This window comes from Manis javanica, chromosome 3 (assembly GCF_040802235.1).
Source record: "Manis javanica isolate MJ-LG chromosome 3, MJ_LKY, whole genome shotgun sequence".
Classification (NCBI taxonomy): domain Eukaryota; kingdom Metazoa; phylum Chordata; class Mammalia; order Pholidota; family Manidae; genus Manis; species Manis javanica.
In genome coordinates, this window is record NC_133158.1 from 33146698 (window position 1) to 33174597 (window position 27900).

Consider the following 27900-nt stretch of genomic DNA (forward strand, 5'->3'; position numbering starts at 1 on the left):
TCCCACCCAAATCGTGCTGTTACCTTGGTATGAATCCTTCTGTGTCTTCACTTATACACACACACACACACACACACACACAATCACATGTGAGTTCTGTCTTCTAAGTGGGGAGCATATTCCACAGATACACTCTGGCTTATTCATTTTCACTGCTGTATAGCATTCCATCATGGGAACAGACCAGTTCATCCACTCTCTTCCTGATGAGCATTTAGATTATTTTGAATTTTTGCAAATACTGCAGTGAGTATCCTTGCCTATCAGTGTGAGAGTTTCTCTCAGATTTATACCTAGAGTGACATGGGGGGTAGGGGGATGTGGCATGAGTCCATCTTTAATTGAATTAGACATGACTGAATTGCTTTCTAAAGTGGCTACTAACTCACCCTCCCAGCAGCTATGCATTCCTTCATGTCCTAGATGGTACTGATAGACATTTAAATATTTTTCATTCTACTGGGTGTGAATACCACCTCATCCTGTTTTAATCTGCCTCATTTCAGATGGCTGCAGAGTATTCTACAGTAAGGGAGTAATTCACTTAGGCCCTGAGTGATTCATTTGCAAGTTTTTTTTAAATTCTCCTAATAATTCAGCGATTATTTCTTTTCTGACTAATGCAATTGTAGGACAGAGAAGCGGAGTTGCCGGGTTCAAGGGAGTACCACTCCCAGTGGGCTATAGCCTGGTTTATGCCCCCGGCAGAGGCAGCGAGGTCTGGCTCCCCGCATCCTTGTCGACACTTTGCCTTCGATTTTTGTCAGTTTGATGGGAAAATAGTATCTCATCATTGTCTCAATTTGAGTTTTCCTGAATGCCAAGGAGGTCGAGAACATTTTCCCATGTTTCTCAGCCTTTCTGGTGAATTGCCTGCTCCTGTTTCCCAATGAACATTGTCCTTCTTTCTGGAGACTTTTGCTAAGCCATTTTATTTAAAAATTGCTCATTCATCCCTTAAAACATCTTTCTTGTAAAACATAACAAAACAAAAGGAGGCCACAGGTTGACCTGTCTGCTCACTTACACACACACACACACACACACACACACACGTCAGGCTCCAACTGCTACTTCCAGAGAAACCGAGGCCAGCAGTGGCCTGGGAACAGAAGCAGACACCGGGGCTGAGGGCTGGAGAACTTCAGGGGCCACTCCACAACCAGGTGTGCCCACTTCCCCATCAGCACCTCCAGGCCCTCATGGATGGAGGGTGCAAGAGGTATCAAACAACTCTGCTCCCACCATTTTGCCATGGGGGCTGAGACCCAGAGAAGTCAGCTGACTCACTCAGGGCCACACAGGAGTTGGTGGCCAAGTTGGGGCGTCAGCACACAAGGCAGGGTAGCAGGGCCCTATCCCAGCCCTCCTGCCCCAAGCAGCAGCTCAGAGCCTCCCAATCCAATCAGGGGCTAATTGGAGGGGTGGGGCTGGGCCACTGATATATAAGGGGAGCAGGCCTGCCTGGCAGCCTCACACCTGGGAAGGGCCAGCCACCTGCATCTGCCTCTGCCTCAGCCTCTGCACAATGGCTCCTGGGAGCATCGCCTCCAGCAACACCTCGGCCTCCTCGGCCTCCACCGTAGAGTCATCTGGGCTGTCTGGATCTGAAAAGCCAGGTGAGCAAAGAGAGGCAGCTCCTCTCTCAGCCCTCCAAGCATGTTCTCTGTGTGCTGTGGACCTTTCTCCTCCCACCCTCCGCCTCTCACAGCCCGACCCCAGCACCTGTCTTAGAGGCCGTTGAGTTTGACTGCCCATTTGGCAGAAAAGCTGATGCCACAGGTAGAGTGGGCCAGGTAGGGCCTCGGCTGAGAGTGGCCCAGCTCAGGGGAAGAGGGCAGAGAGGGATGCACCAGCTGGAGCCCATTTTCTGTTGGGGGTGGGCCGGCAGCCCAGCTGCAGCTGAGCAGCTAATTCGAGGGTCAGGAGGAAGGCACCAGTGTTTGATGCCAGGCTGGGATTGGGATTAGGTGCATCCCAGTTTTCAATCAACAAGTAATGCTTCAGAGTTTCTCTGGATATGGGGTCCACAGAGGCAAAAGGCACTGGTTCATTGCCTCCAGGAACATCCAGTCTGATGGGCAAACCTGCCTCACTAATACATGCCATTTGACAATGCGGCCTGTGCTTCAATGGCAGGAACCCAGAGGACTGTAGGAGCCCAGAGGAGTCACCTAACCTACTCTGGGAGACTTTCTGGAGGAGGTGACCCCTGAAGGAGGGATAAGCCTCACCCAGGGAGAGAGAGCAAGGCAAGGGAGGTGTTCTGAGTATTTGTAAAGGCTCTTTTGGGGGCCTGCAGGGGGAATGTAGCTGGGGGTGGGGTGCGTTCCAGGTGCCTTGGAAGCACAAGATGGTGTGGTTCACTCTGGCTTTGGAGGTCAGGGTAAGTGTCCAAATCCTGGTGCTGTCTGGGCCTTGAAGGATGAGTGAGAGCTGCCTGGGTGACCACAGAGGAGACAGGCCACCCAGGCAGAGGGAACAGCATGGGCAAAGGCCCAGGGGCAGGCGTGCTGGGAACATTTGGGGAGCTGTAGGCTTTCCTTCTGGGGTTGGGGAACAGCAGTGAGGGGGCAGGGCCCATCAGCCTGGTTCTCCAAGGCCATAGTCAGGTGCCAGGGCTCTTATACAGAAGGCAGTGGGAAGGTGGGGAAGTAGGGATGTGAGATGCAGCAAAAGGGAAAGAGGCAGCAGGGAGGAGGCTGGGTCTGGAGATGGAGAGGGCCCCGAATGGAGGGAGGGGGGAGCCCACGGGGAAAGGCTATTGTGGTGGCGAAGGGGAGGCAAGGTCCTGCATGTCCCTGGGCTCTTCTGTGGGGGTGGGATGGGGTGCCATTCCTTGGGGAGAGAATGGAGGACAGACAGGTTGGGGAGGTGTGAGTTCTATTTAGGACATTCCAGTATACAGCAGGCACTGAATAATGGCAGAGTGAGCGTGGAACCCAGCTGGAGGCGCTGGGGAGGGAGGAGACTTGGGAATGGCTGCCTGGGACAGGGCATGGTTTGAGGAGGCGGCCCCCATCTGGAAACACCCTAGCAGTGAGCTGGGAGGGCTAGGCCTTCCTCAGAGGCCCCATCGCAGTGCACAGACTGGAAGACCGGCCCTGAAACCCCGCAGGTCCCAGGGGTAAATGATCCGGGATTCTGCTGGTTCACAGGCTTTGGCCCCAATATGCATATCTGGGGCTCTGGGCTCTTCTTGGCCAGGAGGCAGTGGTGGTTGACTTACATTAGGTCTCTTTACAATTCTTGCTGGAGATTTAGAGTTTTTAGATAGGTTTTCCTTTTTTTCTACTTAAAAATATTTTTTTTAATGTTAGCCAGTTGATTCCTTTTGCGTCTTTTGATTTTTGCAAATTGATCAGAAATCAACATCACACCGCGTTGGAAACTGGATTTCATGTTTAAATCACCTTCATGTACCTTGAGGTGAATAACTGCTCATACTTTCTGCCTCCTCACCCCCAGTCCTAGTCTCTTTTTAAAAAAAATAACAGCTTATGGAGATATCTCAAGACTTCACATGCCATGCAGTTCACCAGTTTAAAGTGTCCGATGGCTTTTAGTCTATTCACAGCGTGTATCCTTCTCCATGGTCAGTTTTAGAATATTTTCATCACCCCAAAAAGAAACCCCAAACCCCTTAGCAGTCACTCCCCCACCACACCCCCAGCCCCTGGCACCACTAACCCACTTTCTGTCTCTATGATCTGCACACTTGGGGCTTCTCATCAAATGCAGTCATGCAGTATGGGGCTTTTTGTGACTGGCTTCTTTCACTTGACAATGTTTTCAAGGAAATGTTTCATTCTGTCTTTGGCTGAATAATAGTCCATTTTGTGGCTGTTTATATGTTTATTTGTTTAATAATAAATTATTAAATATGTTAAAAAATATAAACATAAACTTATTTATTATAAATATAAATATATTTACTAGTTTATGGACATTTGGGTTGCTGCTACTTTTTGGCTATTGTAATGCTGCTGTGAACATTTGTGTACAAATTTTTGCATGGACACATGTCTTCATTTCCATTGGGCGTATACCTAGGAATGGAATTCTTTTGTAATTTTTATTATGAAAAACTTCAAACGGATACAAAAGCATACTGAGTAGTAGAGTGACCCCTGCCTGCCGCACTGCGCACCCCGGCTCCTGTCATCCAACCTCAGCACTCAGTTGGCTCCTGGCTACTTTCCTCTTTTTGAATGTTATTTTTTTAAATTGATGTATCCTTGATATACAATCTTATATTGGTTTCAAGTATACAACACAGCGGTTCAACAGTTACCCATGTAAGTAAATCCTCACCCCCCCCCCCCCCACTGCTGCAGTTACTGTCTGTCAACATAGGAAGCTGTTATGGAATTAGAGGCTCTGTTCTCCATGCTGCACTACCATCCCCGTGACCTACTTACACTGTGATTGAGAATCTTTGTGCCCCTTTACCCCCTCCCCTCTTCCTCTCTCCCATAGTAACTGCCAGTCCCTTCTCAGTGTCTGAGTCTTCTGCTGTTTTGTCCACTTTATTTTGTTTTGTTTTTAGATTCCACAAGTAAGTGAAATCATAGGGTATTTGTCTATCTCAGCCTGGCTTACCTCACTTAGTATAATACTCTCTAGTTCCATCCATGTTGTTGCAAATGACAGGATTTCTGGGTACTTTAATTTTTTTAAATTAAAAAAATTAGTAGTATGGTATATACAGTAAAACGCACAAATCTTAGCTTGATTAATTTTGACATGTGCATACACTCATGTAACCATCACCCAGATCCAAGTATCAAATTAATGTTTGCCCCCTTCACCTATTTCACCCATCCTCGCAATCCCCTCCCCTCATGACAACCACCAGTCTGCTCTCTGTGTTTGAGTCTATTTCAATTTTGTTTGTTTGTTCATTTGTTTTGTTTTAGATTTCACATATAAGTGAAAGACAACAGTATTTGACTTATTTCACTTAGTATATATTCTCCAGGTCCATCCATGTTGTCACAAATGGCAAGATTTCATTCCTTTTTTATGGCTGAATAATATTCCATTGTGTATATACACTGTTTCTTCAATCATATGTCAGTGGACATTTAGGTTGTTTCCATATTTTGAAAATTGTAAATAATGTTGTAATGAACATAGACGTGCATCTATCTTTTTGGCTTAGTGATTTTATTTTCTTCAGGTAAATTCCCAGAAGTGGAATTACTGGGTCATATGGTATTTCGATTTTTAGTTCTTTGAGGAACCTCCATACTGCTTTCCACAGTGGCTGCACCAATTTGCAATCCCATCAGCGGTGTATAAGGGCTACCTTCTCTCCACATCCTGGCCAATGCTTGTGATCTTTTTGATACTAGCCATTCTGGCTGGTGTGAGGTGCTATCTCTGTGGCTTTGATTTGCATTTCCCTGATGATTTCTGATGTGGAGCATCTTTTCATGTTATTGTTGACCATCTGTATGTCATCTTTGGAAAAACGTCTATTCAGGTCCTCTGCCCATTTTTTAATTGGGTTATTTGTTTCTTTGGTGTTGAATCTTATGAGTTCTTTATATGTTTTGAATATTAGTCCCTTTCAGATTAATCATTCACAAATATATTTTCTAATATAAAAGATTACCTTTTGTTTTGCTCATGGTGTGCTTTGCTGTGAAGAAGCTTTTTAGTTTGATGTAGTCCCACTTGTTTGTTTTTGCTTTTGTTTTCGTGCCTGGAGAGATGTATCCAGAAAAAAATTACTAATGCTGAAGTTCAAGAGTTTACTGCATATGTTTTCTTTTAGGAAAACATTTCTTTAATCTATTTTGAATTTATTTTTGTGTATGGTGTAAGAGAGTGACCTAGGCCATTCTTCTGCATGTAGCTGTACAGTTTTTCTGACACCATTTATTGAAGAGACTGTCTTTTCCCCATTGTATATTCTTGCCTCCTTTGTTGTATATTAATTGACCATATCTGAGGGGGTTATTTCTGGGCTCCCTTTTCTGTTCCCTTGGTATATGGGTCTGTTCCTGTGCCAGTGCCATACTGCTTTGATCACTGTAGACTTGTAGTATAGTTTGAAATCAGGATACATGATACTCCCAGCTTTGTTGTTCTTTTTCAAGATTGCTTGGGCTATTCATTTTTTTTCATGGTTCCTACAAATTTTAGGATTATTCCTAATTGGTGAAAAATGCCTTTGGTATTTTGATAAGGATTGCATTGAATCTGTAGATTGCTTTAAGCAGTGTGACCATTTTAACAATATTAATCCTATCCATGAACTTGGACTAGCTTTCCATTTATTTGTGTCATCTTTAATTTCTTTCATCAATGTTTTATAGTTTCCAGAGTTACAGGTCTTTCATCTCATTGGTTAAATTTATTCCTAGGTATTTTTGATGCAAGTGTAAATAGGATTGACTTTTTAATTTCTCTTTGTTAGTTCATTATTTGTATATAGAAACACAACAGATGTCTATATATTGATATTTTAAATCTAAGTACTGCAACTCCAGTCTTTGTTTGTTTCTGTTTACATGGAATATCTTTTTTCATCCCTTCAATTTCATTCTGTGTGTGTCTTTAGGTCTGAAGTGAGCCTCCTGAAGGCAGCAAACAGATGAGTCTTATTTTTTATTCATTCAGTCATCACCCTGTGTCTTTGACTGGAGCATTTAGGCCATGTACATTTAAAGTAATTATTGATAGGTATATTCTTATTGTCATTTTATTAAATATTTTCTGGTTGTTTTTGTTGTGTTCCTCTTGTTATTTCTTCTCCTTTCATCCCTTGTGCATGATGACACAGTTTAGTGAAATGGTTGGATTACCTTCTCTTTATTTTTGTGTACTTACCAGCTTTTGGTCTGTGATCACCATGTGGTTTATATATGGTGTCTTACATATATAGCGGTCTCTACTAAGTTGATAGTCTTTTAAGTTCAAACTCATTCTAACAACATTACATTTTTCACTCCCTCTCAATCCACATTTTCTGCATATAACTTTAACACCTTTATTTAGTGATTCCCTTAACTAATTTTTAGAAGTAGTTGGTTTTACTACTTTTAACCTTCATACTAGCTTTTAAATGATTGGTCTATTACCTTTGGTGTTTGCTTTTACAAGTGAAATAATTTCTTTTCATAATTTTCTTGCTTTTAGTTATGGCCTTTCATTTTTCTCATAAAGTTCTAACATTTCTTGCAAGGCTGGTTTCATGGTGGTGAACTCTTTTAACCTGTGTTTATCTGAGAAGCTCTCTCTTCAGTTCTGAGTGATAACCTTGCTGGATGGAGTATTTTGGTTGTAGGTCTTTCCCTTTCAGTACTTTGAATATATCATCCTACTCCCTTTTGGCCTGTAGAGTTTCTGCTGAAAAATCAGCCAATAGCCTTAGGGGATTTTCCTTGTAGGTAAATGGATGCTCTTCTCTCACTGCTATTAATATTTCCTTTGTCTTTGATTTTTGACATTTTAATTACAATGTTTCTTGGTGTGGACCTTTTTGGGTTCATCTTATTTGGGGCTCTCTGATTCCTGGTTCTGTCTATTTCTTTCCTTAGATTAGGGAAGTTTTCAGCTATTATTTCTTTACATAAGTTTTCTACTCCTTTCTCCCTCTCTTCTGGGTTGCCTATAGTGCAAATATTAGGACAGTTGATATCTCAGAGGTCCCTGAACCTATCCTCAAATTGCTGATCCATTCTTTTGTATCCTCCTGTCGTCTGTGGATTCCCTCTAGTGTATTTTTTTCTTCATTTATTGTATTCTTCATCTCTGATTTTATATTTATTGAACTATAGTTGATACACAATATTATATTGGTTTTAAGTATACAACATAGTGACTTGACGGTTACCTATACTATTAAATGCTCACCCAAACTAGTGTAGTTTCTATTTGTCAACATAGAAAGATGTTACAGAATTATTGACTGTTTTCTATGCGGTACTTTCATCCCTGTGACTAGTTCACATTATGATTGAGATTTTGTGCCTCTTTATCCCCTTCACTCATTTTACCAGCCCATCCCAACCCTTCCCCCATGGTAAGCACTAGTCACTACTCATTGTCTATGAATCTATTTCTGTTTTGTTCATTTTGTTTTAGATTCCACATATAAGTGAAATCATGTGGTATTTGTTTTTCTCTGCCTGGCTTATTCCATTGAGCATAATGCCCTCTAGGTCCATCCTTGTTGTGAATGGCAAGATTTCTTTCTCTTTTTATGGCTGAGTAACATTTCATTGTATATGTACTGCATCATCTTTATCTGTTCATCTACTGATGAAGCCTTTGGTTGCTTGCATATCTTGGCTATTGTAAATAATGTGGCAATAGACATAGGGGTACATATATATTTTTGAATCAGTGATCTTGTTTTCTTCAGGTAAATTCACAGAAGTAGAATTACTAGGTCATATGGTATTTCAATTTTTAGTTTTTTGAGGAACTTCCATACTGCTTTTCATAGTGGCTGTACCAATTTACATTCCCACCAACAATGTAGGAGCCCCTTTTCTCCACATCCTTGCCAACACTTGTCTCTTGACTTTCTGACCCTAGTCATCTCTTGTGGCTTTGATTTGCATTTGCCTGATGATTACTGATGTGTTCATGTTATTGTTGGCCATCTGTATGTCTATTTAGGTCTTCTGCCCATTTTTTAATTTGGTTCTTTGTTTCTTTGGTGTTAAGTCATATGAGTTCTTGTTGTATTTTGAATATTAGTCCCTTATAAGATAAATAATATGCAAATATAGTCTCCCATAGTATAGGTTGCCATTTTGTTTTGCTGATTGTTTACTTTGCTGTATAAAAGCTTTTTAGTTTGCTGTGGTCCCACTTGTTTGTTTTTGCTTTTGTTTCCCTTGCCTGAGGAAATGTATCCAGAAAAAAATTACTCATTCTGATGTTCAGGAGATACCTGCCAGTGTTTTCTTTAAGAGTTTTATAGTTCCATGTATTATATTTAGGTCTTTAATCCATTTAGAGTTTAATTTTGTATATGGTGTTAATGATTTCGTTTCATTCTCTTGCATGTAGCTGCCCAGCTTTCCCAACACCAGATACTGAAGAGACTGTATTTTCCCCACTATATATTGTCTACATTGTCATATCATATATTAATTAATTTATAGGCATGAGTTGATTTCTGGGCTCTCCATTCTGTTCCATTGACCTATGTAAGTGTTCTTGTGCCAGTACCATGCTGTTTTAATCACTGTAGCTTTGTAGTATAGCTTGAATTCAGAAGGCATGATACCCCAGCTTTGTTCTTTTCCAAGATTGCTTTGGCTATTTATGTGTTTCATAGCTCCATATAAATTTTAGGATTATTTGCTCTAGTTCATTCAAAAATGCCATTGGTATTTTTTATTTTTATTTTTTTTATTTTTTATTTTTTTGAGAGGGCATCTCTCATATTTATTGATCAAATGGTTGTTAACAACAATAAAATTCAGTATAGGGCGGTCAATGCTCAATGTACAATCATTAATCCATCTCAAGCCTAATTCTCGTCAGTCTCCAATCTTCTGAAGCATAACGAACAAGTTCTTACATGGTGAACGAATTCTTACATAGTGAATAAATTCTTACATGGTGAACAGTACAAGGGCAGTCATCACAGAAACTTTCGGTTTTGATCATGCAATATGACCTATAAACAATCAGGTCAAATATGAATATTCGTTTGTTTTTTGTACTTGATCTATATGTTGATCCCCCATTTCTCCTACTATTATTATTATTTTTATTTTTAATAAAATGCTGAAGTGGTAGGTAGATGCAAGATAAAGGTAGAAAACATAGTTTAGTGCTGTAAGAAGGCAAATGTAGATGATCAGATGATCAGGTGTGTGCCTATGGACTAAGTATTAATCCAGGCTAGACAAGGGCATCAAGACATCCACGGATGCAGAAGATTTCTCTCAAAGCAGGGGGGGTGAGGTTCTGAGCCTCACCTCTGTGGATCCCCAAATTCTCACCTGATGGCCCCCCTGCGACTGTGCCTGTCTTAGGTTGTTCCTCCCTTGAGGAATCTTACCCGTCTCTGGCTAACCAGTCATCTTCCGGGGCCATACAGGGAAATGTAAAGTTGGTAAGTGAGAGAGAAGCCATATTGTTTGCAAAGGTTAGCTTTTTACTTCTTTGCAGATTTATGCCCTGTGGCTTCTATGCCCAGCACTTGTCTCAAGGTATCTTTACCACCTGGAGGAATTATGATACTCGGTAAATTCGATATGAGGCACGAATTCTATTTAAGGGTTGTAATTAGGAAGGAAGAAGAAAAGCTATAGATGTAGCATACGAAGGAAACTTGGGAGGATTGATTATTTCTTTGACATATCTTCTTGTATAGTACCTTAAGTATGTATAGGTTTTAAACTACTAACTAATTTTCACACATATATTAACATAATAGGAATACGGTGACATAAACAAAGCAACTCTATAATTACCATCCATCTCCAGTGAAGCCAAGAAAACCACTTAGGCACCCTAGGCATTTGTGAAAATTTATCTATGATATGATGGATATTGTCCAACTGTACTTGAACCATCAGACAAATTAAAGCAGCCCATTTCTGGGATCTGTTCACATCCCATATGTTCTTTTAACCATAGATAGTCTATAGTCATGAGATTTTGGAGTGCTACAACTTGCACCCCTCCCAACTCCTGGTTGAGTTCCAACAGTACAGATCCGGTCAAATTCGTTGTCTCACTGTATGCACATGCCAGCCTAGACATCTCCCTCCTCATTCTTATGGCAAGTCCAGGAGATGGTGGGCTGGATGCAGCCACAACCGCAGCATCGTCCGAATCCCTGTGGAGGCTTTTTGATGATCATCCCCCGGCACAAGTCCTCCAGAGAGTGCTGATGCCGGAAGCTCCTCCTCATATCGTATCTTAGTTCATTTTCTGGGTATCCAAGCTGGGCCTTGATCTCCTGCATAGAAACAAACAGACCCTTTGCCCACACTTTGACATGCCCTCTATACCACTGTGCAGAACTCATTGGAGGTCAGCACACAGTAACTGCTTTTTTTTTTTTTTTAAATTAAGAGAAAGGAATATTATCAGAAAAGAGTACCTCCATAGCTGATCATCTGACACCCTTTAAGTGATCAACATTAAGGATATTTAAAGCATGCGTTGATCTTTGATTTACCAATAGTTTTATCCTGTTAAGGAGTAATCCCCCTTTTCCTTCTTTCTTTCTTTCTTTCTTTCTTTTTTTTTTTTTTTTAAATTTTTAATCTACACTTACATGAAGAATACTATGTTTACTATGCTCTCCCCTATATCAGGTCCCCCCTAACAACCACATTACGGTTACTGTCCATCAGCTTAGCAAAATGTTGTAGAGTCACTACTTGTCCTCTCTGTGTTGTGCAGCCCACCCTCCCCTTGCTCCCTCCCCCCCATGCATGCTAATCTTAATAACCCCCTTTTTCTTCCCCCCCCCTTATCCCTCCCTGCCCACCCATCCTCCCCAGTTCCTTTCCCTTTGGTACCTGTTAGTCCATTTTTGGGTTCTGTAACTTCACTGCTGTTTTGTTCCTTCAGTTTTTCCTTTGTTCCTATACTCCTCAGATGAGTGACATCATTTGGTATTTCTCTTTCTCCGCTTGGCTTATTTCACTGAGCATAATACTCTCCAGCTCCATCCATGTTGCTGCAAATGGTTGGATTTTTCCACTTCTTATGGCTGAGTAGTATTCCATTGTGTATATGTACCACATCTTCTTTATCCATTCATCTACCGATGGACATTTAGGTTGCTTCCAATTCTTGTCTATTGTAAATAGTGCTGCGATAAACATAGGGGTGCATCTGTCTTTCTCAAACTTGATTGCTGCGTTCTTAGGGTAAATTCCTAGGAGTGGGATTCCTGGGTCAAAAGGTAGGTCTGTTTTGAGCATTTTGATGAACCTCCAAACTGCTTTCCACAATGGTTGAACTAATTTACATTCCCACCAGCAGTGTAGGAGGGTTCCCCTTTCTCCACAGCCTCGCCAACATTTGTTGTTGTTTGTCTTTTGGATGGCAGCTATCCTTACTGGTGTGAGGTGATACCTCATTGTAGTTTTAATTTGCATTTCTCTGATAATTAGCGATGTGGAGCATCTTTTCATGTGTCTCTTGGCCATCTGTATTTCTTTTTTGGAGAACTGTCTGTTCAGTTCCTCTGCCCATTTTTTAATTGGGTTATTTGTTTTTTGTTTGTTGAGGCGTGTGAGCTCTTTATATATTCTGGACGTCAAGCCTTTATCGGATCTGTCATTTTCAAATATATTCTCCCATACTGTAGGGTTCCTTTTTGTTCTATTGATGGTGTCTTTCGCTGTACAGAAGCTTTTCAGCTTAATGTAGTCTCACTTGCTCATTTTTGCTGTTGTTTTCCTTGCCCGGGGAGATATGTTCAAGAAGAGATCACTCATGTTTATGTCTAAGAGGTTTTTGCCTATGTTTTTTTCCAAGAGTTTAATGGTTTCATGCCTTACATTCAGGTCTTTGATCCATTTTGAGTTTACCTTTGTATATGGGGTTAGACAATGGTCCAGTTTCATTCTCCTACATGTAGCTCTCCAGTTTTGCCAGCACCATCTGTTGAAGAGACTGTCATTTTGCCATTGTATGTCCATGGCTCCTTTATCAAATATTAATTGACCATATATGTTTGGGTTAATTTCTGGGGTCTCTAATCTGTTCCACTGGTCTGTGGCTCTGTTCTTGTGCCAGTACCAAATTGTCTTGATTACTATGGCTTTGTAGTAGAGCTTGAAGTTGGGGAGTGAGATCCCCCCTACTTTATTCTTCTTTTTCAGGATTGCTTTGGCTATTCGGGGTCTTTGGTGTTTCCATATGAATTTTTGAATTATTTGTTCCAATTCATTGAAGAATGTTGCTGGTAATTTGAGAGGGATTGCATCAAATCTGTATATTGCTTTGGGCAGGATGGCCATTTTGACGATATTAATTCTTCCTAGCCATGAGCATGGGATGAGTTTCCATTTATTAGTGTCCCCTTTAATTTCTCTTAAGAGTGACTTGTAGTTTTCAGAGTATAAGTCTTTCACTTCCTTGGTTAGGTTTATTCCTAGGTATTTTATTCTTTTTGATGCAATGGTGAATGGAATTGTTTTCCTGATTTCTCTTTCTATTGATTCGTTGTTAGTGTATAGGAAAGCTACAGATTTCTGTGTGTTAATTTTGTATCCTGCAACTTTGCTGTATTCCGATATCAGTTCTAGTAGTTTTGGAGTGGAGTCTTTAGGGTTTTTTATGTACAGTATCATATCATCTGCAAATAGTGACAGTTTAACTTCTTCTTTACCCATCTGGATTCCTTGTATTTCTTTGTTTTGTCTGATTGCTGTGGCTAGGACCTCCAGTACTATGTTAAATAACAGTGGGGAGAGTGGGCATCCCTGTCTGGTTCCCGATCTCAGTGGAAATGCTTTCAGCTTCTCGCTGTTCAGTATAATGCTGGCTGTGGGTTTATCATATATGGCCTTTATTATGTTGAGGTACTTGCCCTCTATTCCCATTTTGCTGAGAGTTTTTATCATGAATGGATGTTGAATTTTGTCAAATGCTTTTTCAGCATCTATGGAGATGATCATGTGGTTTTTGTCTTTCTTTTTGTTGATGTGGTGGATGATGTTGATGGATTTTCGAATGTTGTACCATCCTTGCATCCCTGGGATGAACCCCACTTGGTCATGGTGTATGATCCTTTTGATATACTGTTGAATTCTGTTTGCTAATATTTTATTGAGTATTTTTGCATCTACATTCATCAGGGATATTGGTCTGTAATTTTCTTTTTTGGTGGGGTCTTTTCCTGGTTTTGGTATTAGGGTGATGTTGGCTTCATAGAATGAGTTTGGGAGTATTCCCTCTTCTTCTATTTTGTGGAACACTTTAAGGAGAATGGGTATTATGTCTTCTCTGTGTGTCTGATAAAATTCCGAGGTAAATCCGTCCGGCCCCGGGGTTTTGTTCTTGGGTAGTTTTTTGATTACTGTTTCAATTTCTTTGCTTGTAATTGGTTTGTTTAACTTTTGTGTTTCTTCCTTGGTCAGTCTTGGGAGGTTGTATTTTTCTAGGAAGTTGTCCATTTCTTCTAGGTTTTCCAGCTTGTTGGCATATAGGTTTTCATAGTAGTCTTTAATAATTCTTTGTATTTCTGTGGAGTCCGTCGTGATTTTTCCATTCTCATTTCTGATTATGTTGATTTGTGTTGATTCTCTTTTTCTCTTAATAAGTTGGGCTAGAGGCTTATCTATTTTGTTTATTTTCTCAAAGAACCAGCTCTTGGTTTCGTTGATTTTTGCTATTGTTTTATTCTTCTCAATTTTGTTTATTTCTTCTCTGATCTTTATTATGTCCCTCCTTCTGCTGACTTTAGGCCTCATTTGTTCTTCTTTTTCCAGTTTTAATAATTGTGATGTTAGACTATTCATTTGGGATTGTTCTTCCTTCTTCAAGTGTGCCTGGATTGCTATATACTTTCCTCTTAAGACTGCTTTTGCTGCATCCCACAGAAGTTGGGGCTTAGTGTTGTTGTTGTCATTTGTTTCTATATATTCCTTGATCTCTATTTTGATTTGTTCATTGATCCATTGATTATTTAGTAGCATGTTGTTAAGCCTCCATGTGTTTGTGAGCCTTTTTGTTTTCTTTGTAGAATTTATTTCTACTTTCATACCTTTGTGGTCTGAAAAATTGGTTGGTAGAATTTCAATATTGTGGAATTTACTGAGGCTCTTTTTGTGAGCTAGTATGTGGTCTATTCTGGAGAATGTTCCATGTGCACTTGAGAAGAATGTATATCCTGTTGCTTTTGGATGTAAAGTTCTATAGATGTCTATTAGGTCCATCTGTTCTAGTGTGTTGTTCAGTGCCTGTGTGTCTTTACTTATTTTCTGCCCGGTGGATCTATCCTTTGGGGTGAGTGGTGTGTTGAAGTCTCCTACAATGAATGCATTGCAGTCTATTTCCCTCTTTAGTTCTGTTAGTATTTGCTTCACATATGCTGGTGCTCCTGTATTGGGTGCATATATATTTAGAATGGTTATATCCTCTTGTTGGACTGAGCCCTTTATCATTATGTAGTGGCCTTCTTTATCTCTTGTTACTTTCTTTGTTTTGAAGTCTATTTTGTCTGATATTAGTACTGCAACCCCTGCTTTCTTCTCACTGTTGTTTGCCTGAAATATGTTTTTCCATCCCTTGACTTTTAGTCTATGCTTATCTTTGGGTTTAAGGTGAGTTTCTTGTAAGCAGCATATAGATGGGTCTTGCTTTTTTATCCATTCTATTACTCTATGTCTTTTGATTTGTGCATTAAGTCCATTTACATTTAGGGTGACTATTGAGAGATATGTACTTATTGCCATTGCAGGCTTTAGATTCGTGGTTACCAAAGGTTCAAGGTTAGCTTCTTTAGTATCTTACTGCCTAACTTAGCTCGCTTATTGAGCTGTTATATACACTGTCTGGAGATTCTTTTCTTCTCTCCCTTCTTATTCCTCCTCCTCCATTCTTCATATGTTGTGTGTTTTGTTCTGTGCTCTTTTTAGGGGTGCTCCCATCTAGAGCAGTCCCTGTAGGATGCCCTGTAGAGGTGGTTTGTGGGAAGCAAATTCCCTCAGCTTTTGCTTGTCTGGGAATTGTTTGATCCCACCATCATATTTAAATGATAGTCGTGCTGGATACAGTATCCTTGGTTCAAGGCCCTTCTGTTTCATTGCATTAAGTATATCATGCCATTCTCTTCTGGCCTGTAGGATTTCTGTTGAGAAGTCTGATGTTAGCCTGATTGGTTTTCCTTTATAGGTGACCTTTTTCTCTCTAGCTGCCTTTAAAACTCTTTCCTTGTCCTTGATCCTTGCCATTTTAATTATTATGTGTCTTGGTGTTGTCCTCCTTGGATCCTTTCTGTTGGGGGTTCTGTATAATTCCATGGTCTGTTTGATTATTTCCTCCCCCAGTTTGGGGAAGTTTTCAGCAATTATTTCTTCAAAGACACTTTCTATCCGTTTTCCTCTTTCTTCCTCTTCTGGTATCCCTATAATACGAATGTTTTTCCTTTTGTATTGGTCACATATTTCTCTTAGTGTTTCATTCCTGGAGATCCTTTTATCTCTCTCTATGTCAGCTTCTATACGTTCCTGTTCTCTGGCTTCTATTCCTTCAATGGCCTCTTGCATCTTATCCATTCTGCTTATAAATCCTTCCAGGGATTGTTTCACTTCTGTGATCTCTTTCCTGACATCTGTGATCTCCTTCCGGACTTCATCCCACTGCTCTTGCATTTTTCTCTGCATCTCATCCCATTGCTCTTGCATTTTTTTCTGCATCTCTGTCAGCATGTTCATGATTTTTATTTTGAATTCTTTTTCAGGAGGACTAGTTAGGTCTGTCTCCTTCTCAGGTGTTGTCTCTGTTATCTTTGTCTGCCTGTAGTTTTGCCTTTTCATGGTGATAGAGATAGTTTGCAGAGCTGGTACAAGTGACCGCTGGAAGAGCTTCCCTTCTTGTTGGTTTGTAGCCTTTTCCTGGGAGAATAGCGACCTCTAGTTGCTTGTGCTGGGCAGCTGTGCGCAGGCAGGGCTTCTGCTTCCTGCCCAGTTGCTTTGGGGTTTATCTCCGCTGTTGCTGTGGGCTTGGCCTGGCTGGGGCTGTTCCTCCAAAATGGTGGAGCCCCGTTGGAGGGGGAGCAGCCAGGAGACTATTTATCTCCGTAAGGGGCCTCTGTGCTCCCTGCTGCCCAGGGGGTTAGAGTGCCCAGAGATCCCCAGATTCCCTGCCTCTGGTCTAAGTGACCTGTCCTGCCCCTTTAAGACTTCCAAAAAGCACTCCCCTTCGCAAGGCGCTGGTTCCTTGCAGGTGTGGATGTGGTCTGGATGTTGTCCTGTGTCCTGTGGTCTCTATTTTAGGAAGATTTTTCTTTGTTATATTTTCATAGCTCTATGTGTTTTTGGGAGGAGATTTCCACTGCTCTACTCACACCGCCATCCTGGCTCCGCCCCGCCATTGGTATTTTGATAGGGATTGCATTGAATCTGTAAATTGCTTTGGGCAGGATGGCCATTTTGACAAAGTTAATTCTTCCTACCCATGATCATTGAATAGCTCTCTATTTATTTGTGTCTTCTTCAGTTTCTTTCATTAGTGTTTTATAGTTTTCAGAGTACAGGTCTTTTAACTCCTTGGTTAGGTTTATTCCTAAGTATTTTATTTGATTGATTTTTTTTTAGATTTTCTATTTCTTTGTTGAAGTCCTCCCTTCTCTCAAGAATCCATTCTTCTCTCAAGTCTGATGAGTATGTTTATAACCATTGCTTTGAATTCTTTATCATGTAGATTGGTTAACTCCATTTCATTTAATTATTTTTTCTGAAGTTTCATCTTGTTTTGTCATTTGGCCAGTATTCCTCCAACCTCCCATTTTGTTTGGCACTCTGTGCTTGATTCTATGAATTTGTTGAATGGTTACCTCTCTCAGTCTTGGAGGATTGACCTTGTGTAGCAAGGTTCCCTGGGTAGACTGTGTGTGCCTGTGGTTTTGGCTGGTTAGAGTCTGAGTGAGTATGAGAGATGCGTCCTGCTGCCAGAAGTTCCAGTATATTGGCTGGGGGTCCCCTGTGTGATTGCCAGCTGGGGCCATGCTAAAGGGTTGGCTGTAGGTGGATGGGCACAGTCCAGGAGTCCATGGGTTGCTCTGCCCATTTCTTAATCAGATTATATTTTTGGTGTTGATTTATATGAGTTCTTTATGTATTTTGAATATTAGCTCCTTATCAATTTTGTCATTTGCAAGAACATTCTCCCATGCAGTAGGTTGCCTTTTTGTTTTGTTGATGGTGTCCTTTGCTGTACAGTTTTTAGTTTGCTGTAGTCCCACTTATTTTCACTTTCAATTTCCTTTCCTGAGGAGATGTATCCAGAAAAAAATTACTAATGCTGATGTTCAAGAGTTTACTGTCTGTTTTCTTTTAGGAGTTCTATGGTTTTAGGTCTTATTTGGGTCTTTAATCCATTTTCAGTTTACTTTTGTGTATGGTGTAAGAGAGTGGTCTAGATTTATTCTCTTGCATGTAGCTGTCCAGTTTTACCAATGCCATTTATTGAAGAGACTGTCTTTTCTCTGTGGTATATGCTTCCCTCCTTTGTCGTAAACTCATGCCTATATAGTTAATTACTATGTTTCTAGGTTCTCTATTCTGTTCCATTGATTCCAGTCAATTTTAGAATACTTTCATCACCCCAAAAAGAAATCCTGTACCCCTTAATAGTCACTCCCTCATTTACCCTGTCTCCTGGCAACCGCTAATCCACTTTCTGTCTCATGATTTGCCATTAGGGGCATCTCATATAAATGCAGTCATACAATATGGGACTTTTTGTGACTGGCTTCTTTTACTCAGCATGTTTTCAAGAAAGCATTTCTGGCTGGATGATAGTCCATTTTTGGCTATAGCACATTTTGTTTTACTACTCATTGGTTTATGGATATTTCAGCTGTTTCTACTTTTTGGCGATTATCAATAATGTCAATATAAACATCTGTATACAAATTTTTGTGTGGACACCTATTTTAATTTCTGTTGGGTATAAACCTAGCAAAAGAATTCTTTACAACTTTTAATTATAAAACCTTTCAAAGCAAAACAGTAGTAGACTGAGTGGGACAGTGCCCCCTGGCCTGTGCTCCCACCATCCATCCTTAGCACTTATTGGCCCGTGGCTACTCTTATTTCATCTACTAGGTTATTCTGAAGCAAATGCTAGACTTATCATTGCATCTGTAAGTAGCCCAGCATTTATCTTTAAAAGATAAGAACCTCCTATAAAACAATTACAATGCCATTAGCCCACCTGAAACAATATCTTTAATATCATTCAATATTTCCAGCATTCACATTTATCTAATTGCCTTTTATTTCCAGTTGGATTGTTTGGATCTTGTTCTGAATTGGAACAGGGGCCCCACGTCATACTTGGTTGAAAGATCTCTTCAGTGATTTTCCTATCTGGGGGCCCCTCACTTTTTCTTTTCCTCCATGTTTCTTTGTGGAAGAAACTGGGCTTATCCTGATCTTGCTCATGGCATCCCCATGGCCTCTTACAGAGCCCTGGGGTTCCTGTAAACTGATAGTGAGATTTAGTGTATTGACATGATTTAAGTGTATTTTTTTCTTATTAAGCTATCACTGATATACACTCTTATGAAGGTTTCACATGAAAAACATTGTGGTTACTACATTCACCCATATTATAAAGTTCACCCCACATACCCCATTGCAGTCACTGTCCATCAATGTAGTAAGATGCCACAGAGTCACTACTTGTCTTCTCTGTGCTACACTGTCTTCCCTGTGCGTGACCCCCACACACACCATGTGTACTAAACATAATACCCCTCAATCCCCTTCTCCCTCCCTCCCCACCCACCCTCCCACACCCCTCCCCTTTGGTAACCACTAGTTCATTCTTGGAGTCTGTGAATCTGCTGCTGTTTTGTTCCTTCAGTTTTGCTTTGTTCTTATACTCCACAAATGAGGGAAATCATTTGGTACTTGTCTTTCTCCGCCTGGCTTATTTCACTGAACTTATACCCTCTAGCTCCATCCATGTTGTTGCAAAGGGTAGGATTTTTTTTTCTTCTTATGGCTGAATAACATTCCATTGTGTATATGTACCACATCTTCTTTATCCATTCATCTACTGATGGACACTTAGGTTGTTTCCCTATCTTGGCTATTGTAAATAGTGCTGCCATAAACATAGGGGTGCATGTGTCTTTTTTGAATCTGGGATCTCGTTTTCTTTGGGTAAATTCCTGGGAGTGGAACTTCTGGGTCAAATGGTATTTCTATTTTTAGTTTTTTGAGGAACCTCCCCATATTGCTTTCAACAATGGTTGACCTAATTTACATTCCCACCAGCAGTGTAGGAGGGGAACCCTTTCTCCACATCCTCACCAGCATTTGTTGTTCCTAGTCTTTTCAATATTGGCCATCCTAAATGGTGTGAAGTGATGAGATTGTGGTTTTAATTTGCATTTCCCTGATAATTAGTGATGTGGAGCATCTTTTCATGTGTCTGTTGGCCATCTGAATTTCTTCTTTGGAGAAGTGTCTGTTCATATCTTCCCATTTTTTAATTGGATTATTTGCTTTTTGGGAGTTGAGGCTTGTAAGTTCTTTGTATATTTTGGATGTTAACCCCTTGTCGGATATGTCATTTACAAATATATTCTCCCATACTATAGGATGCCTTTTTGTTCTGCTGGTGTCCTTTGCTGTACAGAAGCTTTTTAGTTTGATGTAGCCCTATTTGTTCATTTTTTATTTTGTTTCCCATCACCTGAGGAGATGTGTTCAGGAAAAAGTTGCTCATGTTTATATTCATGTTTATATTTTTTCCTCTAAGAGTTTTATGCTTTCATGACATACTTTCAGGACTTTTATCCATTTCGAGTTTACTTTTGTGTTTGGAGTTAGACAATAATCCAGTTTCATTCTCTTACATGTAGCTGTCCAGTTTTGCCAACACCAGCTGTTGAAGAGGCTGTCATTTCCCCATTGTATACCCATGGCTCCTTTATTGTATATTAATTGGCCATATATGCTTGGGTTTATATCTGGGCTTTCTAGTTTGTTTCATTGATCTATGGGTCTGTTCTTGTAACAGTACCAAATTGTCTTGATTACTGTGGCTTTGTAATAGAGCTTGAAGTAGGGGAGCATAATTCCCCCTGCTTTATTCTTCCTTCTCAGGATTGCTTTGGCTGTTTGTGGTATTTTGTGGTTCTATAATGAATTTTAAAACTATTTGTTCCAGTTTGTTGAAGAATGCTGTCAGTATTTTGATAAGGATTGCATTAAATCTGTAGATTGCTTTAGGCAGGATGGCCATTTTGACAATATTAATCTTCCTACCCAAGAGCATGAGATGAATTTCCATTTGTTAGTGTCCTCTTTAATTTCTCTCATGAGTGTCTTGTAGTTTTCAGCGTATAGGTCTTTCACTTCCTTGGTTAGGTTTATTCCTAGGTATTTTATTCTTTTTGATGCAGTTGTGAATGGAATTGTTTTCCTGATTTCTCTGCTAGTTCATCATTAGTGTATAGGAAAGCAACAGACTTCTGTGTATTAATTTTGTATTCTGCAACTTTGCTGAATTTGGATAGTAGTTCTATTAGTTTTGGAGTGGTTCTTTAGGTTTTTTTTATGTACAATATCGTGTCATCTGCAAACAGTGACAGTTTAACTTCTTCCTTACCAATGTGGATACCTTTTATTTCTTTGTTGTCTGATTGCCGTGGCTAGGACCTCCAGTACTGTGTTGAATAAAAGTGGGGAGAGTGGGCATCCTTGTCTTTTTCCCAATCTTAGAGGAAAAGTTTCAGCTTTCTGCTGTTAAGTATGATGTTGGCCGTGGGTTTGTCATATACAGCGTTTATTATGTTGAGGTACTTGCCCTCTATACCCATTTTGTTGAGAGTTTTTATCGTGAATGGATGTTGAATTTTGTCAAATGCCTTTTCAGCATCTGTGGAGATGATCATGTGGTTGTTGTCCTTTTTGTTGATGTGGTGGATGATGTTGATGGATTTTCGAATGTTGTACCATCCTTGCATCCCTGGAATAAATCCTTCTTGATTATGATAGATGATCTTTTTTATGTATTTTTAAAATTTGGTTTGCTGATATTTTGTTGAGTATTTTTGCATTTATGTTCATCAGGGATTTTGGTCTGTAATTTTCTTTTTTGTGTGGTTCCTTTGCCTGGTTTGGTATAGAGTGATGCTGGTGTCATAGAATGAGTTTGGAAGTATTCCCTCCTCTTCTACTTTTTGGAAAACTTTAAGGAGGATGGGTATTAGGTCTTCACTAAATGTTTGATAAAATTCAGCAGTGAAGCCATCTGGACCAGGGGTTTTGTTCTTAGGTAGTTTTTTGATTACCAGTTTACTTTCATTGCTGGTAATTGGTCTATTCAGATTTTCTATTTCTTCCTTGGTCAGCCTTGGAAGGTTGTATTTTTCTAGAAAGTTGTCCATTTCTTCTAGGTTATCCAATTTGTTAGCATATAATTTTTCATAGTATTCTCTAATAATTCTTTGTATTTATGTGGTGTCCATAGTGATTTTTCCTTTCTCATTTCTGATTCTGTTTATGTGTAGATTCTCTTTTTTTTCTTGATAAACCCTTATCCAGACTTATCTATTTTGTTAATTTTCTTGAAGAACCAGCTCCTGCTTTCATTGATTCTTTCAATTGATTTTTTCTTCTCGATTTTATTTATTTATGTTCTAATCTTTATTATGTCCCTCCTTCTACTGACTTTGGGCCTCATTTGTTCTTTTTCTAGTTTCATTAATTGTGAGTTTAGACTGTTCATATGGGATTGTTCTTCTTTCCTGAGGTAGGCCTGTATTGCAATATACTTCCCTCTTAGCACAGCCCTCACTGCATCGCACAGATTTTGCAGTGTTGAGTTATTGCTTTCATTTGTCTCCATATATCGCTTGATCTCTGTTTTTATTTGGTCATTGGTCAATTGATTATTTAGGAGCATGTTGTTAAGCTTCCATGTGTTTGTGGGATTTTTTTGTTTTCTTTACATAATTTATTTCTAGTTTCATACCTTTGTGGTCTGAGAAGCTAGTTGGCACAATTTCAATCCTTCTGAATTTACTAAGGCTCTTTTTGTTGCCTAGTATATGATCTATTCTGGAAAATGTTCCATGCGTACTTGAGAAGAATGCGTGTCCTGCTGCTTTTGGGTGGAATGTTCTGTAGATGTCTGTTAGGTCCATCTGTTCTAGTGTGGTGTTCAGTGCCCTTGTGTCCTTACTTATTTTCTGTCTGGTTAGTCTTTCCTTTGGAGTCAGTGGTTTGTTGAAGTCTCCTAAAATGAATGCATTGCCTTCGATTTTCCCCTTTAATGGTGCTTAGTATTTGTTTCACGTATGTAGGTGATCCTGTGTTGGGTGCATAGATATTTATAATGGTTATATCCTCTTGTTGGACCAACCCCTTTATTATTATGTAATGTCCTTCTTTGTCTCATGTTACTTTCTTTGTTTTGATGTCTATTTTGTCTGATATGAGTACTTCAACTTCTTTGTTCTCCCTATTAGTTGCATGAAATATCTTCTTCCATCCCTTCACTTTTAGTCTATATGTCTTTAGGTTTGAAGTGAGTCTCTCTTAGGCAGCATATAGACAGGACTTTTTTTTTTTTTTTATCCATTTTGTGACTCTATGTCTTTTTGATTGGTGCATTCAGTCCTTTTATATTTAGGTTGATTGTCAATAGATATGTACTTATTGCCATGGCAGGCTTTAGATTTGTGGTTACCAAAGGTTCAAGGGTAGCTTCTTTACTATCTAAGAGTTTAACTTAACTCACTTTGTGTGCTATTACAAACACAATCTAAAGGTTCTTTTTTTCTTCCTCCTTCATTCTTTATATATTAGGTATTGTATTCTGTACTCTTTGTGTATCCCTTGACTGACTTTGGGGGTAGTTGATTTAAATTTAATTTGCTTAGTAATTAATTAGTCTACTTATTTTACTGTGGTTTTACTTTCTTTGGTGACAGCTATTTAGCCTTAGGAACACTTCCATCTACAGGAGTTCCTCCAAAATGCACTGTAGAGGTGATTTGTGGAGATAAATTATCTCAACTTTTGCTTATCTGGAAATTGTTTAATCCCTCCTTCAAATTTAAATGACAATCTTGCTGGGTAGAGTATTCTTAGTTCTGGGACCTTCTGTTTCATTGCACTAAATATATCACACCACTCCCTTCTGGCCTGTAAGGTTTCTGCTGAGAAGTCTGATGATAGCCTGATGGGTTTTCCTTTGTAGGTGACCTTTTTTCTCTCACTGGCTGCTTTTAATACTCTGCTGTTATCATTGATCTTTGCCATTTTAATTATTATGTCTTGGTGTTGTCTTCCTTGGGTCCCTTGTGTTGGGAGATCTGTGTACCTCCTCAAGTGAATTTTTAAAAGGACTGTTTAATTCCTTCAGTGAGTCATTACAGGGCACCTAGTGTGTACCCAGCTCCATGCCAGGCACTGGGAAGTGGGGGCCTGCTGAGCAGCATGCTCTGTCCTGAAGCTGCTTATAAACCTACGGATGGGACACTGACTGGGGGTGAATTTGATCCTCTGGGCCCCGGCCCATCTCCTGAAGGCCTGGCTGACCTGATGCGTGGTGCACAGGCATGTTGGTTGTGGACAGAGCCTGAGGGTAGGCTGGGCTCTGGGTGATGTCCTGCTGTCCTCCTCTGCAGGCCCGAGCCGCACCAGCATCCAAGTGCTGCACCGCCACCCTCCCGTGCTGCGCATGGTGCTGGAGGCGCTGCAGGTCGGAGAGCAGCGCCGGGGCACCTCTGTGGCAGCCATCAAGGTTTATATCCTGCAGAAGTACCCCATGGTGGATGTCATCCGGCTCAAGTACCTGCTGAAGCAGGCCCTGGCCACAGGCATACGCCGTGGCCTCCTTGTCAGGCCTGTCAACTCCAAGGCCAAGGGGGCCACTGGCAGCTTCAAAGTGAGCCGGCTGGGCTGGGTGGGGAGGCTGGGTATGGGAGAGCCTGGGCCCCAGGGTTTGAACTCAGTTCCGGCTCTTGTAGCCTCAGCCCCTTCCTGGAATTCCTCACCAGGGACAGGGCAGACCTGACCATGGGCTCTGGCAGGTCATGAGTTGGATTTGTTCCCTGCACTCTCTGGCTCCAAACCCAGAGGGGACCTACCCAGGTTCACTCAGAGCGGAGGCAGCTTTGGCACAAGCTCAGTCCCCAGCATCATGACTTTTGGCTGCCACCAGGGAAATCTCAGGGACCCAGACCTGGTGTCTGATCATTGCTGTGCTCCAGCACATAGCAGTGGTTGATACTTGCCATGGAACACTGTGAAATATTCTCACCCTACCACGTTTCAGTCACCGTGGTAACTGGGGACCTGAGTACAGGAAGGCCCGCCCTGACTGTGTCCCTGGGCATGGCTCAGAGCTTGCACACGAGCCATGGCAAAGCCAGGTGCAGAGGGTGTGCCAAAGGTGGGGCCCTGGGGGTGTGTGGCTGGGTTAGGCTGCAGGGCCTGGGGGCCAGTCAGGAAAGTGGGCTGATGGGAGGGGAGGCAGGGCAGTGGGCTTGTTAGCAAGGCGGGTGTGCCAGGAGTGGGGTTGTTTCATGGCTCCCCAATTCCCACCAAGACCCGAAAGTTTGGGGGCAGGGAGGCAACGTCATCAGAGGTGAGCTCTAGAAGGGCAGGGACTACCTGTTTCCAGGGTCCATAGCATCCCCCACTACTCACACCCTCCCTGAGGGCCCCATTATGAAGCTGGGAAGACAGGCCAGGGGAGGAGGGGACAGGCCAGGACACATGGCTGAGGAGAGCTGGAGGGAGTTGTCTGGGCTGTTTGACCTCAGAGGCCCATGTGCACTGGGCACATGGGGAGGGGTAAAGGAGTGGGGAGAGGGATGGGGAGTCAGAGCTGCAGGCCATGTGCGGGCGTGTGGGGATCTGAAGAGGTTCACAGATCAGCAACTCAGAGGCCTGGGCTCAGGGCTCACAGTGAACATGACCTGCTCCCAGAAGCTGGGCTCAGAGGCTCCCAGAGGCAGGATCAGGGGGCACAGGCCTGGCCCTCCCAGAGCAGCATGATGACTCCCTGCGCAGTGGGATGAGAACTTTGGGCGGGGAAGAGACTCAGGTGCCCAGCTCCCTGTCCTGTCTTAGGGTGCAGGGCATGGGACACCCAGTTCTCCTCTCAATTCCACTCTATTCTCTGTTCCACCAGTTAGTTCCCAAGAACAAAAGGAGAATCCAGCCCAGGAAGAGGTCCACCATGGTGGCCCCCAGGAGACCCAGTGAGGCCAAGGAGCAGGGTCCCAAGAAGCCAAGTGAGGCAAAGAAGGACCCTCTCAATCCGGGTGAGGTCAAAAAGGGACCCAGGAAGCCAGGAGAGGTGAGGACAGTTCCCTCCAAACCAGGTGCAGCCAAGGGGAAGGCTCCCAAGAAAGGCAGCCAGACCAAGGACCAGGAGGCAAGACTAGGCACGGCCAGGAAGGCCCCCGGACAGCCAGACAGGGCCACCCAGGCCCCTCCCAGCACCAGTAGGCCTGGTGGGGAGTCAAAGGTCAAAGGCAGAAGGAACAACCAAGGTAGGTGTGTGAGTGGGGTAAGAGGAAGGTATAGGGACACTGTTTTCTGGCAGCCACTGGATGTGAGGTAGGAGGGGGTTTCCTTATCTAGTAAATGTGTTCTGAGCACTTAGCCTGACCTGGAGAAATGGAGAACTCATGGTAGCAGGCATGGAACCCAGAGAGGAAGAGAGACTTATTTCTGAGAGAGGTCTGGGGAAGCTTCCTGGAGGAGGTGTGAGGCAGAACAGTCAGTGCAAAGGCCCAGAGGTATGAAGAAGCCAGAGCTTTTGAGGAAGTGCACATAGTTCTGTGTGCAGTGGGAAGGGGAAAACAAAAGTAGGGACAGCTGGGAGTCTGAACTTTAGAGGACAATGAGTAGCCTTGGAAGAACTCTGAACAGGGAATAGCCAGAGTCCAGGATATTTTTAAAAATATATCCTGGCTGCCACATGGAAGACAGGCTAAAAACTAAAGGCTGATAAACCTGGGAGGTGCCTTTGGTGTGGGCAGCAGAGCAGGGAGTCAGTCCAGTGCTTTTCTGGGAGTGAGGGATGGTTAGCCAGGGTCCGGTCAACCCCCAGACCCTCTGTGAGAGAGATGCTGCCTTCCCCGGTTTGCAGAATAGGGCACCCAGGCTCTGAGTGGCTGAAAGACGTGCCCCAGGGCACATAGGCCATGTCAGAGTGAGGACAGAGCCTGGGCAGGATGGGGGCTACAGGGCCCCCCTTCTGGACCACCGGCATCTTCTGAAAGTAGTCTTCCCCACCTTCCCACAGATGCCAAGGCCCATGGGAACACAAAATCTGGGCATCAGAGTTCAAAACCCACGGTCACCAAGGTAGGTGCCTGCATGAATGTGCGACTGGTCTGGGTCTCCACTCTGAACAGGCCGGAGCCTGGGGCCCTGCACCCATCCCTGGAGGGTCAGCTCGAAGCTCAGTTTGCTTACTTACCTTCTCTGGCCTTCCAGTGCATGAGGATCTTGCTCCCCATTTTAAGATAAGAGACAAGGCTTAGAGAGGTGAGGTCACTCCTCCGAAGCCACCCGGAGCCGGGGTTCCCACCCGCACTCATGGGCTCCCAGCGGCATGCGCAGCCCTGCTCAGCTGCCCCTCTCCCTGGTTTGCTTTCTTATAGAGGGAGAACCATGCTGCTTCCTCAGCCAACAAAAAGACAGGAAGCAAGATCCCTACGGAGGCTGCTGCCCAGGGGACTGGGAGGGGTCTGAAAGCCAAGGCCGCCGCTCCTTCTGAAGGCAGTGGGTCCAAGACGGTGCTGGCACCGCTGGCCAGGAAGCCAGAGGCCCCCAAGGGCCTGAGAAAGCCCGGCATGCCCACCAACACCTCCTCGTCCAAAGTGGCCAGTAAGAAGGCGGAAGCTGGGAGCTAGAGGTGGGGTGGAGAGAGACTGAGATTCTGCCTGAGTTTTTATTCCCCAACAAACTACCACTCTATTTATTTGACTGTAACCTCTTTATAAATAAAGACTTTTTTCCCCTTACAAATTGATGTGGGAAGAGGCTGAGGTCCAAGTATTTGGCCATCCGGGCCAGGGCCCAGGCAGGAGCTCCCATCCTGGGGGGAGACAAACTCTGCAGTGTAAGGGGCTAACGTAGGGATCCAAGGATGTCTAAGGGCCTGTGGGGGCATAGGAGGGGTGTCTGACCCAGCATGGGATCTGGGACTGCTTCCTGGAGCAGGTGGCTTTCAATCTGAATGTAA

At 42.3% G+C, this 27900-nt stretch overlaps 1 protein-coding gene across 1 annotated transcript; it reads left to right on the top strand.

The window, feature by feature from the left end:
• The first annotated feature begins 1456 nt into the window (after positions 1-1456).
• H1-8 (H1.8 linker histone) lies at positions 1457-27668 on the top strand. The gene is made up of 5 exons (XM_037000420.2): positions 1457-1619; positions 24323-24582; positions 25834-26197; positions 26956-27017; positions 27317-27668. The coding sequence occupies exons 1-5, from the start codon at positions 1529-1531 to the stop codon at positions 27566-27568; spliced, it is 1029 nt and encodes a 342-aa protein (XP_036856315.1). The 5' UTR covers positions 1457-1528; the 3' UTR covers positions 27569-27668.
• The last annotated feature ends 232 nt before the right edge of the window (positions 27669-27900 follow it).

Excerpts from the sequence above, each read along its gene's own strand:
- H1-8 (XM_037000420.2), top strand. The coding sequence starts at position 1,529 with ATGGCTCCTGGGAGCATCGCCTCCAGCAACACCTCGGCCTCCTCGGCC. Across the intron at positions 24,583-25,833 it reads GGGCCACTGGCAGCTTCAAA|TTAGTTCCCAAGAACAAAAG; the intron begins GTGAGCCGGCTG and ends CTGTTCCACCAG. Across the intron at positions 27,018-27,316 it reads CAAAACCCACGGTCACCAAG|AGGGAGAACCATGCTGCTTC; the intron begins GTAGGTGCCTGC and ends GCTTTCTTATAG.